This window comes from Tasmannia lanceolata, unplaced genomic scaffold (genome assembly GCF_043159265.1).
Source record: "Tasmannia lanceolata isolate RefF3 unplaced genomic scaffold, GAP_Taslan_0.1 ptg000015l, whole genome shotgun sequence".
NCBI lineage: Eukaryota > Viridiplantae > Streptophyta > Magnoliopsida > Canellales > Winteraceae > Tasmannia > Tasmannia lanceolata.
Genome location: NW_027518692.1, coordinates 26,932,309 through 26,947,116, shown reverse-complemented (window position 1 = coordinate 26,947,116; position 14,808 = coordinate 26,932,309). Strand labels below are relative to the sequence as shown.

The 14,808-nt window shown below is 37.8% G+C and overlaps 1 protein-coding gene across 2 annotated transcripts; it reads right to left on the bottom strand.

The window, feature by feature from the left end:
- Positions 1 to 1,404: 1,404 nt before the first annotated feature.
- On the bottom strand, positions 1,405 to 14,373 carry LOC143846632 (uncharacterized). Of its 2 annotated transcripts, XM_077355124.1 has the most exons (9): positions 13,863 to 14,373; positions 12,272 to 12,412; positions 11,457 to 11,879; positions 9,744 to 9,848; positions 6,259 to 6,399; positions 5,218 to 5,421; positions 4,837 to 4,929; positions 4,064 to 4,175; positions 1,405 to 1,779 (listed from the first exon to the last, which is right to left on the bottom strand). In XM_077355124.1, exons 1-9 carry the CDS (start codon positions 14,310 to 14,312, stop codon positions 1,736 to 1,738), a joined length of 1,713 nt encoding a protein of 570 aa, XP_077211239.1. In that variant the 5' UTR covers positions 14,313 to 14,373; the 3' UTR covers positions 1,405 to 1,735. The 2 variants fall into 2 exon arrangements, with proteins under 2 accessions (XP_077211239.1, XP_077211240.1); XM_077355125.1 differs by lacking the exon at positions 6,259 to 6,399.
- Positions 14,374 to 14,808: the final 435 nt, after the last annotated feature.

The window sequence follows — 14,808 nt, the reverse complement described above, 5'->3', positions numbered from 1 at the left end:
TCTTATTTTTGTATGAAGAAATTATTCTTGTTCGAGCTACATCTTTTGGTTGTTTGGATAGATATCTAGCTGGTTAAGTCTCCTTTCTGTTTGCACCTGATAGAGGGTTAAGAGTGTAATTATGTAGAGGGGGGAGAATAATACCCTGAAGTGAATCATTAGACTGATTGCAATTGGTTGCCACATGCATGGCATCCCCAAGGATTTCCAAAGCAAAGAACTGCACTTTTTGGAAACTTTATGGTGTTTGGTTGCCAATTTTGCATCCAAATCCCTGGAGAGTACCAGACAAGTTTCAGAGGTAATAATTACATGTGTGGCATCAATGTCCCCTCCTTATAATTTCCAGGCCAAATTTCTCAAAAAAATGGTGGAATTTCAGATGGAAAATCAATCTCTCTCTCTCTCTCTTCTCTTCTTTTGGTAATGACTCCCTCTCCCGCGGCTCTATGAGGTTGGTCACACCAAACACTACTTATCACTATTCTCCCACAGCTCTTCCTTCTTAGGCTAGGGTTCGCCTTAGAATTTTTTGTTCGAATCTTTGTAATGCAGGCTGAGACTCTTAGTCCCAATGTAATTTTCATAGTTTCAATGAAATATGTCGTCTTTCAAAAAAAAACTCCTAGGTAAATCAAATGTTTGTCTCCTCCTTATTGACTACTTGTACCACTAATCTACAAGGTAAATACCTGTAACCAAACTAACAAAGTAGTTACCATTGTGTTGTTATTAGGTCTTCTTTATGCTTCTTTTCAGTTCCCTCTTTCTATGTTACTTCCTTATTCCTCAGCATGATTAACAATCAGTCTTCACGAGGACGGTGGCGAAAGAAAAAAATCAATCAACTTAGAAATAGGAAAATGTATTGTCTGATGCTGCATTCTAAAAATAGAAACCCATTGATCATCTTATAGTTCGTTGCCGTTTTACACATCGACTGTGGTAAATATACCATCAGAGCATTTGGTATTGCATGAATATTCCAAACAATAAACGTGAGATTTTATATGACGAATGAGCGTTAAGCCCACTATTTAAATGTGCAGCGGGGCCCACTTCAAAGGATGATACAAACCATTCATTTATTAGACCATAGAGGTTTCTATAATGTGCAGTCCCTCCACAGATCGGAGGTTTAGCCCAATTTTCCTTGTGGTCCAATAAATGAACGGTTTGGATTATCCTTTGAAGTGGGCCCCACTATTTCAAACAATGCTAGACTCCGCGCGCCCTCGCCATATAAAAACTCTTACAATATAACCAATATATAAACCTAAAACGATTCTGAAAGCTTGAAGGAGAGAGCTTCACCATGATTCTTACAAATAAGATGTAGAGAATACTCCTGTGCTGTGCTGTGCTGTGCAGGGGATGCCAAAGTAACCTTTGAACAAAAACAGAGCCATCAACTGCAGAATTATTGCTGAGAATAAACCAATAAATCAACCATAATACAGCTATTTGTATCTTCAAGGTGATTACCTAAAACAGACATCTTGAAATAAAAACTATGTCAGGATTTGCCAACATATTCACAATGCTTTTTTCAGCAACTATCGGTGAATACAGGCATGTTGATGTGCATTTGGTACATGATATATTATTCTCTGCAGGCTGAAGTCTCACAAAACAAAAGAGAATTGGGCAAAAGGGCGAGGAGATGGATTAGAAGAGCTTAATTTACAAACTCCTGAAGAACTGGGATCAGAAGAGCAATACAACACATTAAAATTCAATCGCCTTGTAGACAGTAGAGCTGCCGGATATTCCCAGACGCTGCCGCATAAGATAAAGCCAATCTAGTTAGTACTTATTAAAAATTCCGTGTTATAAATAAGTTTGAATATCAAGGCAGAACAAGCAATTCATATTTAAGTTGAAAAATTCATGGAATGTCTGCTTCAAGCATGTAGGCGCGAAAAGTGTTGCGGTCCATACCCCTCAACTGATTCTTGAGTAAGATAATGTAGAGAAAGATTACTATTTCAATTTCAACAGATTACGAATAATGCATTTGATGCAACAATACACAGCTTTTATGAGCTAGCCTTGAAGTGTAAACAGGCATACGCCATTCACTTGAGGCATATGCCTCCAATGAAAGGTGTAAGCCGAGGAGTAGAAAGGTATACAAAGGCATATACTTTCAGGCATTTTTTCGATTTACTTTCAGTGGAGGCATGTTTTCAAATAGTTATGTTTTCAATTTTTCAATATTTTATTTCTTTCCAAACTTAAATCCCTATTAAGATTTAAATTAAGTGGAAAAGAGTCTTATAAGACCTAGTTCTTATTCTAATATCATGTATTTGGTATTGTAGAGAATTTGGAGGTTTTAAGGATTTTTATTCTCAAGTTCTTGTTTTCATGAGCTCTCCTCAAACACTTACCGTGATCAAGAGTTGTTGCTTCTTACGGATTTCTATCATTAAAATGAAGCTATTTGTGATGGATTTCTTAGTGAATGATCGATCCTTTGACGCTGAGTAAAAATTTATAATTTTGTGGGGTCTTTGTTTTCTACCTCTATTCATTTTTTTCACAAACATTTGGATTTATTGGAGTGATTTTAATCTCTTGAGACTTGAGATGTACCAAATCCCTAATTTTATTGGCTTTTTTCACAATCATATATTTTTCTAGATTTTTTAGTATTTTTCTTAATTTTTTATTTTTAGTTTTTATTTAAAACTTCAAGAAAATCCATGAGGCTCATGCCTCACAGCTCAAGAGGGTTGCAGGCCTCACCTTATCGCCTTATACCTCCGCCTCCGAAAACACAGTCTCCACCCTTCGAGGAAAGCATATGATGGAGCATAAAAGTACAAATGGTGGTGTTTCCATGGGAGAAGGCCAAGCCACATTATAATACTACTGTTAAAAATCTTCAATTGCAATATTTTCTTTACAACATCAAGAATGCTCCTTATAATATAATAAGCAAGATACGAAAGATCCTGCATTAGCCAACTGAAAATAGTAATGCCAATTAAAAAAACTGAAAATAACTGGGATACTTAGGAATATTGTGTAACAGTAGATAACACAACAATGCTTAGAAAAGCATTGTGCTTATATGCACAAATGATCATCAGGCAGGATAGACGGCAATCACCAATCAACTTCTAGAAATTAACATCTAATACGGGAGGTTGTGCTGAGCAGGTTTAGTAAATACAAAATGGTGTTTCCCAATTAAACCCACCCACCCTATGTGTGGGTTTAAACTTAATAAACTCAACTATAGGCACGGAGCCACAAAAACCCAACTCCCAAAGAAGACCCTTGAGATTTCCATCACGAAAAAATATAACTTGTCAGATATGTTACTGAAAAATAATGTTGCCTCTTTATTAATATATCCTTCACGTCCAAACAAACATCACAAAACAAGTTAGTCAAGGAATATTTTTTCAGAAATGCATCTAAATGTTCAGAGATTAATGGAACCGCATAATTGATGGTTTGGGATCTCCGATCATTTTTTAGTTCTTGCAACTCTCCAATACTTGAAAATCCATAGATGAACAGGAGCATATCCATCCCTATATAAAGAAGCCTGACCACTCAAAATACTACAGATTCCAGAAGCAAAGTGAGAACGGCAAAAAGTCAAAAAGAGGCTACATGGGGCATCTAGGAAATAGGAATCACAAGATCCAGAAGCAAGAGCAGCTCTCTGAGCAAAATACCAATCTACTCTAACTAGCAGTCATTTGAGTGGTTTGATTTGCTGTCTAGTCATTGGAGTGTTGTTGCTTGAGGGCATTCTCAGCTTAATAGAAGCATCTACTTAAAACCATGGGTTGTTATGTTTGTATCCAGCAAGTGGGCTAACAAATGTTTTGTATTGGAGAATATAATTATGAGGTGCCCGGTCAAGCTGGGAGATTAGGACAATGAGAAACCTAAACAATATTTTCTAATAGTATTCAGATCTGACAATTTTACATGCATAAATGTTAATTAAGTTTCATAATACCCATGGATTACCTGCATATGAGTAGCTGAACAAGAAAATATAAATGGTGAAATGAGAAAAAGGGAAACTGATTGATACCATATAGCCACTCTTTGAAGTATACATGAAGGGCAGATGCTAATTCCCGTTTCCGATTCTCCTCAAGTTGCAGATCCTTCAAAGCTTCTTTGCTCTCATTTAAAGCCAGATGCTGGAAAACATCATTGTATTCAATATTTCAATTGAAAAGAAACAAAATCAGCAAGTGACATTGTGCCAAGCCCCAAAGTGGAGGGCACCAGGTTTACCAAAGATAAAAGAAAAACATGCAAAGCTCTATAGCAATGCTACAAATAATGTTTTCAATAATTTCTTGGAGTATATCAGTTGAGGGGGCTGGCCCATGGAAAAAAAGGGGCGAATCTATCACTTCCCTATATATGTGTGTCTATATATAGAAAAGGGCGGCCCAGTGCACAAGGCTCCTGCCATTGCGGGGTGTGGGCAGGGCTAGATGTACGCAGCCTTACCCCTGCTTTGCAAAGAGGCTGTTTCCGTGACTTGAAGCTGTGACCACCAGGTCACAATGGAGCAACCTTACCGTTGTGCCAAGGCTCGCCCTCTTTTTGAATGGTGGAAAAGAAAAAGTACAAATATATAAGTTTCACAAAATATATTCGTGAAAAACAATGTGATATTATCAGACATTAATACTATAATATACAATTACATGAACCACTCAAAATAAATTCAATTTATCCAGAATTATCAGGATACTGTCATTTCTTATAGTTACCATGATATTATTATTTAGCTAAGGAAAAAGAAAAATTAAAACTGTGTTCCCTAATCTGCACAATCAATCCACATACCTTTTTCTTCTGAGACGCCATATAAATTTCAGGCAATGGGAATGGGTTTTGTTTTGTCAACTGGGGCGATTCACCTCCAAACCAGTTGGGAATCTGCGCGTCAACATTAAGAGAAAGTATGTGAGATAAATTCATTGAATTTGATAAGACGTGTGATCATTAAAGTTGAGGGAAAACAAAATATATCATGGTTCATGTAGATTTCACAGTTTAAGTGGGATTCACTTAGAAAGAACTACACTTGATCCCTTCTGAGAAATTTAATTAAAGGAATAGATAGAGCCAAGAAAAAAAATGGTACAAAATATAGCATGAGCAATTTGAAAAGTCTGATATTATCAGTAATCACTGGTAGAGTGACCAAACAAAGTACGAGCTTACCAAAAAATCAGTGAACTGATCAGGATCAAGGCATGTAGCTGACTCAGATTGAGCATCAGAAACTCCTGCCGGATGAGATAACGAATCGTGTGGATCAACCATTCCCAGCACCAGAGGTTCATCCCATCTGTTGATAGTTGCATCAACGCCTACTTGAGTCAGGTGCTCCTCTAATTGTGAATAAAATGTATTGTATGGTGCCACCTGATGAAAAATTTACTCATCAACTTTCAATCTTTTTAACATACACAGAACACGCATAATTTTATATAACAATTGATTCACATGACCACATAAGATTATAGAGCAATGGCTGGCCTGAGCAAACTAGCAATATATATAGGGAAATGATTTCGACACTCCAATGTTTGATAAAGATCCGCGAACCATCTTGTCGTGTAGTGTTTAAAGGGCTTGTAAGAGCTTTTTGAGAAGCATAATATTCCTTTGACAGCCCTTTAAATACTACACGACAAGGTTCTTCGCGCATCTTTATCAAAACAATGGAGCGTTTAAATCATTTCCCTATATATATATATATATATATATATATATATATATATATATATATATATATATAGAGAGAGAGAGAGAGAGAGAGAGAGAGAGTGCAGTATCCATCTCTTGGAAAGTTAGAGACCGAGTCTACATGCATCTAGACTAAAGCAAAATCATTTTTCTCATATGTTTGCCAGGAACCAGTGCAAGGGGTTATTAAATGTAGGAATGGCGGACTTGTAAAACTTATGAAACCTCAACACAGTAAGAGTGACTGACGTGACTATCAATTGATGTTCGAAGAGGGAGAGTAAATGATTCTTAGCCAGAGCTACAAATCAGCAATACCATAACACAAGAATATGAACAGATCAGTAGAAGGCACTACTGCCAACTAGGTTAATAAGAAGAACAAAACTGAAAATGCAAGAGCCAAATATAATTTTTTTTCAGATCCAAAATCAAATTTGATGTCATTTAGAGGAATAAAACACAAGTGCAGGCAAGTAAGGTCGAAGTATTTACTCAAAACGGTACTCTCACCTGCAGTTTATGGTTATCCCCAAGAATAAGTGGTCGCTGATTAACCCCCAAGAAAAACACACATTCGCGACAGTTGGCAATACATATGCGTTTTGCCACTGTAATCACTTGTACCCGTTCACAGTGCTCCACTCTTACAGACTGCAAGAACCTTAAATGTGTATATCAAAAAAAAAGAAGAAATGTGACCATTGCATGAATCAAATCCAGATGAGTTTTCGAGCATTTAGCTAATTTTTCATGGGAAATCAACTCAACTCATCTCAACTAAGCCTTTGTCCCAAACTAATTGGGGTCGGCTAATGAATCCTTTAGAAAATTTTCATGAAAAAGGTGAAAGGATATTTCAAATTGACTATGTCTAATCTTGACACAAGGGAAAAACTAGTTGGGGTCGGCTAATTTTTCATGGGAAAAATATCCAAAATAATAAACTTCCCTGTTAACTAGGAAAATTGCGAACTTACTGACGCAGTTGGATCCAGAAGCGTTATTCGACGATCTCGAAGATCGGATAGATCTGAAATTTTTTCTCCTTTTTTATTTATTTTTTGTATAGAACGATAGAACTCGATCTACGCCACGAGCGAGGAGACGCACGAGCTCGATCGAGCGCAGAATCGTCAGATGCTTTGATCTACACCACAAGTAGGGGACACACGAGCTAGATCAAATGCAAAATAGATGTGATGACATTCTTGCATTCAACAAGAAATTGAGAAATGAAAGATATGGAATCAAGATTAGAACACTAATCTCAAAAATCCCATAATCCTAAGAGAAAAAGTGAAGGATAAAGAGAAGAGCCAAGCTCTATCTCAAACTTCTCTCAAAAGAGAATCTTTCCAAAAATTTCAATTCTATCCGATCATCGAGATCGTCGAATAATGCTTCCGGATCCAAGGCAGCCCAAGAAAGTTTTGAAGCTATTAAAAGAGTCTTGACAACGGCTCCGGTATTTGCCTTACCAAACTTTGATCTTTTGTTTGAATTGGAGTGTGATGCAAGTAAGGTCAGAATTGGTGCGGTTCTAACTCAAGAGAAACATCCCGTGGGATACTTTAGTGAGAAAGTGGATGGTGCTAAGAAAAATTACAGCACCTATGATTTAGAATTGTATGCCATCGTGAGGACATTACACCATTGGAGACATTATTTGGTACAAAGGGAGTTTATTCTATTCTCCGACCATGAAGCCTTGAAGTACCTTAATATGCAACAACAGTTGTCACCGAGGCATACAAAATGGGTGAACTATCTCCAAGAGTTCACTTTCACACTCAAGCATAAAGCCGGGTTTCAAAATAAGGTCGCCGATGCCTTAAGCCGGAGGTACACTCTCTTAAATGTTTTGCAAGTTCAACTTCTTGGCTTTGAAATGTTGAAAGAAGAATTGAAGCATGATCCACACTTTAGCAAGCTTCTTGAGGAAGTTGAAAGTGGAGGAAAACCGGACTTCTTGTTACTAGATGGTTATCTCTTCAAAGGAAATGCATTGTGCTTGTCGGATACTTCATTGAGGTTGAAAGTGTTGAAAGAAAATCATGAAGCGGGACACTTTGGCAAGGAGAAGACACTAGCCGCCTTGAAAGAACGTTTTTATTGGCCGGCTATGAACAAAGATGTTGACCGGTTTGTGAAACGGTGTTGGAAGTGTCAAAGTAGCAAGGGTCACACTTCAAATGCCGGATTATATCAGCCCTTACCAATTCCAACAGCCCCTTGGGAGGATATATCTATGGATTTTGTGTTGGGATTACCCAAGACACCTAGAGGATGGGATAGCATTTATGTAGTTGTTGATCGCTTTTCTAAGATGGCTCACTTTATTCCATGCAAGACCGCTCTTGATGCCACAAGAGTTGCTAATTTGTTCTTCAAAGAGGTGGTCCGTTATCATGGTCTTCCACATTCCATAGTGTCGGATCGTGACTCAAAGTTCATAAGCCACTTTTGGCGGTGTTTATGGAAACGGCTTGGTACCACCTTGAAATTCTCTAGTCCGTATCATCCTCAAAGTGATGGTCAAACGGAGGTGGTCAATCGCTCTCTTGGGAACATGTTGAGGACCACGGTAAAGAGTTTTGGCAATTGGGATTTGGTGTTACCAAAGATTGAATTTGAGTTCAATGGGTCCATCAACCGTAGTACCGGTTTTACTCCTTTCCAAATTGTTTTGGGCAAGAATCCTAAAGGTCCATTGGACTTGCTTCCACTATCTATTTCAGCTGAGAAAGCCCCTAAAAAAGTGGAAGAAATTTGGGAAAGTTTGCAGCAAATTCACTCCCAAGTGAAGGCCAACTTGCTTAAGCACAACACCAAATACAAAGCAAAGGCTGATTTGAAGCGGAAAGATGTCTCTTTTGAGGTTAGAGACAAGGTTTTGGGTGTATGTACAACCGGAGAGGTTCCCTACCGATCACTATAACAAGCTACAAAGTAATAAATTCGCTTCCGAGATTCTTGCCAAGATCGGTGACAATGCTTATCGTGTACTACTTCCGGAAGATTGGAAGATTGATAATCTTTTTAATGTGCGCCATATATTTCCATTCTGTGATGAAGATAGCGAGAACTCGAGGTCGAGTTCAAGCTAAGAAGGGGAGAGTGAAGCAGAGTATAATAGGGTAGACGAGATGGGTGAAGAGGTGCATAGGCAACTCGAGCACCCTAAAACAATCCAACGGTCCAAGCGGATCCGAAGGCGTCACTAAGCAGCTGCTTGTGTTTTGGAAGCAAGGGTAGCAACGTCATTCTCCTCTCCATTTAAGGACAGCAATGTCATTTCCTTCTCCACTTTAAGTCTCCGTTGTAAACTTGGAATATAAATACCCATTTCTCTGTTTTTTTTTCTTAGTTAAGTTTTTCATACGAGAATAAAAGGGGGATCTGAAAGAAGAAAAAGAGCTGCTTGAAAGAGAGTTTCGCTGATTGTAATCTTCTCTAGCAAGATCGAATTGAGCTTGAGATTTCAAGCTAATCATCTTGTTCATGTGTTCTTCCTTGTACCTTGCAAGGAATCAATCAATTTCTTCATAGTTTGGATGTCTCCTCATCCAATCACATCTGTTGTTTGAAGTCGCATTGAATAAAAAGAATTATGTGACTACTTGTGCTTGTTTCTTCGTTAGCTACACTCAATTGGAGTGTCTATTTGTGCAATCCTTCTCCGATTGCTTGTCATATATCTTTCGACCATCATTTTACGCTTCCACCTGCATCACTTACTAGAACCTAGAATTCTTTTTTCCATGGAATATTTCCATAATTTTTCCCCTAGATTCCAAATGACGCCTCAGATCACATCACATCAAGTACCCAGGAAAGGTTAGATACTACTGTGCAGAGAGAGTAGAATGCAATATTGATTATACATAGTCGTAGGACTTCACAAAGAACTACAGAGCAAGAAATAAAACTGTTGACCTAGCAAAGTCGTGATTTAAGAAGTTGATATGTTTTAAGTCATGAGTTATCATTCATACCTTACCAATGGCTCCAAGAACAATAGTTGCATCGGAACATCCATAAACAGTGGCATATTTTAAAGGAGCCAATATATAAATAACTGAATCATGACAATTTATAACCTGCAATGAAAAAATTAATGTGAGATACTAATAAGAACCGAAATTATGCAACAAACAACTGTCACCCTTAGACATGTACACAACATGATACAGTGGTGACGGAAAAGTTCAAAATAGCAAAAACAATGGTAGTTATGAAAAATATTATACAAGCAGAAACAAATTAATCAATTGGACAATAGTCAGTACACATGCATCTAGTGCAGGCATGAAAAAAAAATCATAATCAGAGGATCCTTAGCAGCCTTGTGTGTCTATCATTGATTCATATAAACTAAAAGCATCTTTTGAATCAATAAATATTCTTCACTTTAGTCCGGTTTATATCCAATATCAATAGACCAATGGTGCTGCTTTGATCTTGTGCAAGAAAACCATCTCATCTACGATCATCGCGTAAAGAAGCTTCTAAATGCAATTTTTCATGGAATCTGACTTATCTTACCTTTATTTGTAAGTGTTGATTCTATTTTTGTACTCGAACCAAGCAATCATCATCATAATTTCATCCTTGATCTTGATCACCGCGATCTCAACCTCAAACTTCACATGTTGGAGCCTCAATATGATGTTGACGCGCCCTCCATCATTCAACACTCCCTCAACATGATTTTCATTCCCCAGGTTCCCTCCATGCAGTGAATCTACAACTGAAGTGATTCAATCTAGCCTTTCCAACATCAATTTTCTCCAAGTGATCAATCCTTACATGTAGATCAACAACCTTTATAATGCCCTCATGAGTTCTCAAATGATTTCCATAGTTGAAGGTTAATGAGTCAGCTAATTCAATTACAAAGAAAGGTATTTTGCGGTCGTAACCATGCAGTAGAGGTACCGTTGTCCCTTTTGTGGCGTTGTATTTTTTTATTTTTTATTTATTATGAAACACATTGATTAAAAAACAAAATATTGACAAACATCAATCACTAGAATTTATTACACTAAGAAGGAATATGGTAGATCCTGTTAACTGTGCAAAAATACCATTTAAAACCTTTGAGGGTTAGACCTCATAAAACTATGAAGAAAAATGCTCAAAAGTCACTTGTATGCTCCTTCTCAAAATGACACTTGTTTGGCCCCATTTCAGCTTCTTGTTCATGATCCAATCCGTTGATCCAAACGAAAGCCACAAGTCTGGCGAAATGGTGTTAAGAACACCTTAATTGGTTGACCCTAGGCCTTTGATCTATCCAAACCCGTTTAGAGTTCCGACAAGAAAAGCTTAAGGGTTGAATTTTTTTAGTCCTTAAATCTTTTTTTTTTTTTTTTTGAATGGTTTTTTAAGTCCTTAATCTTATGCATGGGGTGTACGTTCAGGATGGGACCAAGACCCTGTGGGTCACCTAATGAAAGTCTACAAGATCAACATTTTCGATATCACATACATTCACCCCTCAGGGGTCCAAAAGGGGCCTAAAATTGCCGCCTACCATTAATCGTGATAGTGACTTTCCGCACAGTTATTCTCAATTAAAAAGTCATCCAAAAGAACGACAAGAATATGATGATATACTCACAGGTCAACTCTGTTATTAAGCATGCATAGTCATCAATGACACAATAAAAATTATCAATTAAAAAGTCCAATGATTTAATCCTGACCTTTACAGAACATCCTTTGATATCAGATGCTTGCTTTACGATGGAAGATTTTGAGATTCCCTCCACAAAGGTCTGACTCCTAGAATATGCAGCATTGCTATGCATGGAAGTTCCACTCAGTGGAGAAGTACTTTGGCCCCTTAAATTACTTACAGAGGCATCAGCCATAGTAACATCCAGATCAGAGACACTGTGTGAACCATTTTCTTTTGCTAAAATTTTCTCAGTGGTGTGTTCCAAAGAAGCAACTATATTTTGTACGACCCAGTCATGAACTTGTGAAGCAGGAACAGGGACAGCTGGCATGTCTGGATCGGAATTTGCAAAGAAAGGTGAAGCCTGGCTCAACAGATTTCCTTCAGATCCCTTTTCACCAAATTGGATGAGGAATCCAAGGTGCTCAAACCTTTCTGAGGTAAAAACCTATACCAAAGACCAGAGTTTAGTAACTCAAACTAGCAAGCTTGAAAAATACACTGCCATACCACCTTCCAGGCACTAAAACAAACACAGCATTCGTAAAGGACACAGAAGTAATAATTGTGAAGTGAACATTTGACGAAGGTACACAGATTGGACTAAATATTCATGGGTAAACTAATTATTTATAGAAGAATAAGGTGGGCATAGAACTTCCAAGCAAAGCTGGCATAGTCAAGAAGACAACTCAAGAACCAGTAACATGTTAAAGAAATAAGAATTATTGAGTAATTAATAAATGCATAACTGCATTAGGAAAAAGTCCAAAATTAAAATCACTTTATGATAAGGCTCAAGGCAAGAAGGGGGGAAATGTAGAACCCAAATTTACCAACCAGAGATTCATCTTCATTTCCTTCGACAGGTTCTGCCAAAAGAGCAAGTATGTTCGCCAAGTGCTTCTGTATATATGATAACTGATGAGCCTCTTCATCAGCTTGTGATGGCATAAACCTACGGGTGTTGCTGCGCACAAGCTGCAAATCAAAGGGAGGTCATGTTTATATCAGGGTTAAAGCACTCAACAAGCTCAACAATAAACTAAAGTCTCCTGACGAAATATGAAACAGCCATTATTACCAAACTTTTCAGGTTTCTACAAACACCCATTTCCAAATGCATACAAAATCCAGTCAAAATAGCAATTAATTCCAATTTTTCAATCGGATGCGTGAAACATTCTATTGCAATACTAAAGACGCTAAAAATGGAAGGTTCTCCATACCTTAAGGAAACCAATAACAATAGAAAAGGAAGGCCAAATCAGTTTAATATTAGAGACAGTGTTACTGCTTTGCATAGAGGCAAATGTTCTCCACTGATATAATTTGTTTACGGATGGCAAAGCTAGGGATTCAATGTTGCAAAACTGAAACTACATTTGTTCAGCCATGTTGTTCCATGGAACTAAGCACTGGTGCTCCTTAACCTCTCAAAACTAAAATAAAGTACAAAAGTAACAACCATTGATCCAAAAGCAACCCCACTCACTTATCGCAAAATTATGAATGCTTCTCGAAACAAACATTTCAATTTTCTATCTATTGGAATATTCATCTACCCATTTCATATTTAACAAGACTCTGTTCGTGATACCAATTTTTTCAAAATCAATTGCATGAACAATAAATACCCATTTCATATTTAGCAACAATCTATTTGTGATATCATTTTTTTCAAAACATCAATTGCACGAACAATGAATCGTCATTTCATATTAAGCAAGAATCTGTTTGCCATAATAACGATTTTAAAACTTCAACTTCATAAACCAAAAATACCACAGTAGCTCCAAATTAATGGATTGCAAGAAAAACATTGGGGAAAATGTTTTCCTACAATTAGAAGGAAATAATATATTTTATGGATATCATTGTAAATTAAAGGTCCCTGTAAATAAAACTTGAACTCCACTGGTTCAAGTCACTTCTTTCAGAGATTTTATACTGTGCAAGTAAGCCCCCCTTACAGTCCCTTATTTTTCAAGAAGTACTGTACGGACCACACTACAGGATGATCCAAACCGTCCATGTGATGGGCCATAACGTAAATAGGTTGTGCCCAAAAAATCATTTCCATAGGATGATCCTAGCCCTCTGATCTATAGAAGAACTGCACATTATGGAAACCTCTATAGATCGCAGGGCTAAAGAAATGATTTTTTTGGGGGCACAACCTATTTACGTTATGGCCAATCATATGGACGGTTTGGATCATCCGGTAGTGTGGTCCGTACAGTACTTGTTGAAAAAAAAAAAAGGGACTATAACTGTAAGCGTATAAAATCTCTTCAAATGCAATTAAAGAATGGGAAAAGCATGAAATTTGGGGGGGAATTTTTCTTTTCCCAACTTTCCCAGAAAATTCCGGCAATCTAAATAGCTCCTTAAAGAAACACATTGCTTGATCCAGAAAAAATCAAATTACCTGGAGAGGGGTGAGAGCAGAAAGGTACCCATCGAATGCTGACGTGGAAGGCCATACATCTGCAATAGCAGCAGAATCCTTATGTGTTCTCGGGAGGAGTCTTTTGTAAGATTGAATGTAGAGAAAAAGGATTAGGTCATAGACATTGGCGCCAACGGAATCGGGATCGGAATCGGAGAGGGGATCGGAATCAGAGGGGAGAATGGAGGCTAGGGTTTCGAGAAGGAGGCGAGCGTTGTCGATGGAGATCTGAAGGGTTTCGGAGATTCCAGTGGAATCGATCCGAGAAGAGGAAGATGTTTGGAGGAGCTTTTGTTTGAGAGGGGTTAGGGTTGTAATGGCATCTGAGAATATGAGTTTTGGGATTGGGAGGAGTCCGTATTCGAAGGGTTCTCTTCGAATGTGGAGAAGAAGGGGAGAGGAGGTTGAGGGTTCCATTGCTTCGTTCATTGTAAGGAGAATGGGGAAATAAGAGAGCGAGAGTGAGAGAGGAGGGTGTCTTTGTCAAAGGAGATCTTGCTAAAGAGGAATGCTAAACTCAAGGGTGCCTAAACAGAAATCAGCCAATAGGGGTACCCTGCAAGGGCGCCCTTCATTCTATTATTACTCAATTAATAAATCACTGAAAAAGAGGAATGATAGAATAAAGGGCCCCTATTTGTTGAATTCTGCGAAGTCAACACGATTTCCACTTTTTAAGGCTCCATCCACTTTTTCTGGAGCCACAATAAATGCGCTTTTGAAGAAAATCAACCAGTAGGGGGGCGCCCTTGAAGGTGGTTTTTGCAAGGGCGCCCTTCATTAGCCTGCTGTAAACTTTGCCACTTTTCTATAAGATTTTTGGATAGAAGAGAATGGAAGGAAATGATCTCTATAGACGAACCCAACTAATGTCAGGATCAGACTTACTCAATTTGAGCTGAGTCGATTCTTTCATCTTCTTCAT

Bases quoted from the DNA above. Each gene is read 5' to 3' on its own strand.
- LOC143846632 (XM_077355124.1), bottom strand. From the start codon at position 14,312: ATGAACGAAGCAATGGAACCCTCAACCTCCTCTCCCCTTCTTCTCCAC. The intron at 6,400-9,743 runs GTATGAATGATA...AGGTTCTTGCAG, and splicing joins TTCTTGGAGCCATTGGTAAG to TCTGTAAGAGTGGAGCACTG. The intron at 4,176-4,836 runs GTATGTGGATTG...GATGTTTTCCAG, and splicing joins TGGCGTCTCAGAAGAAAAAG to CATCTGGCTTTAAATGAGAG.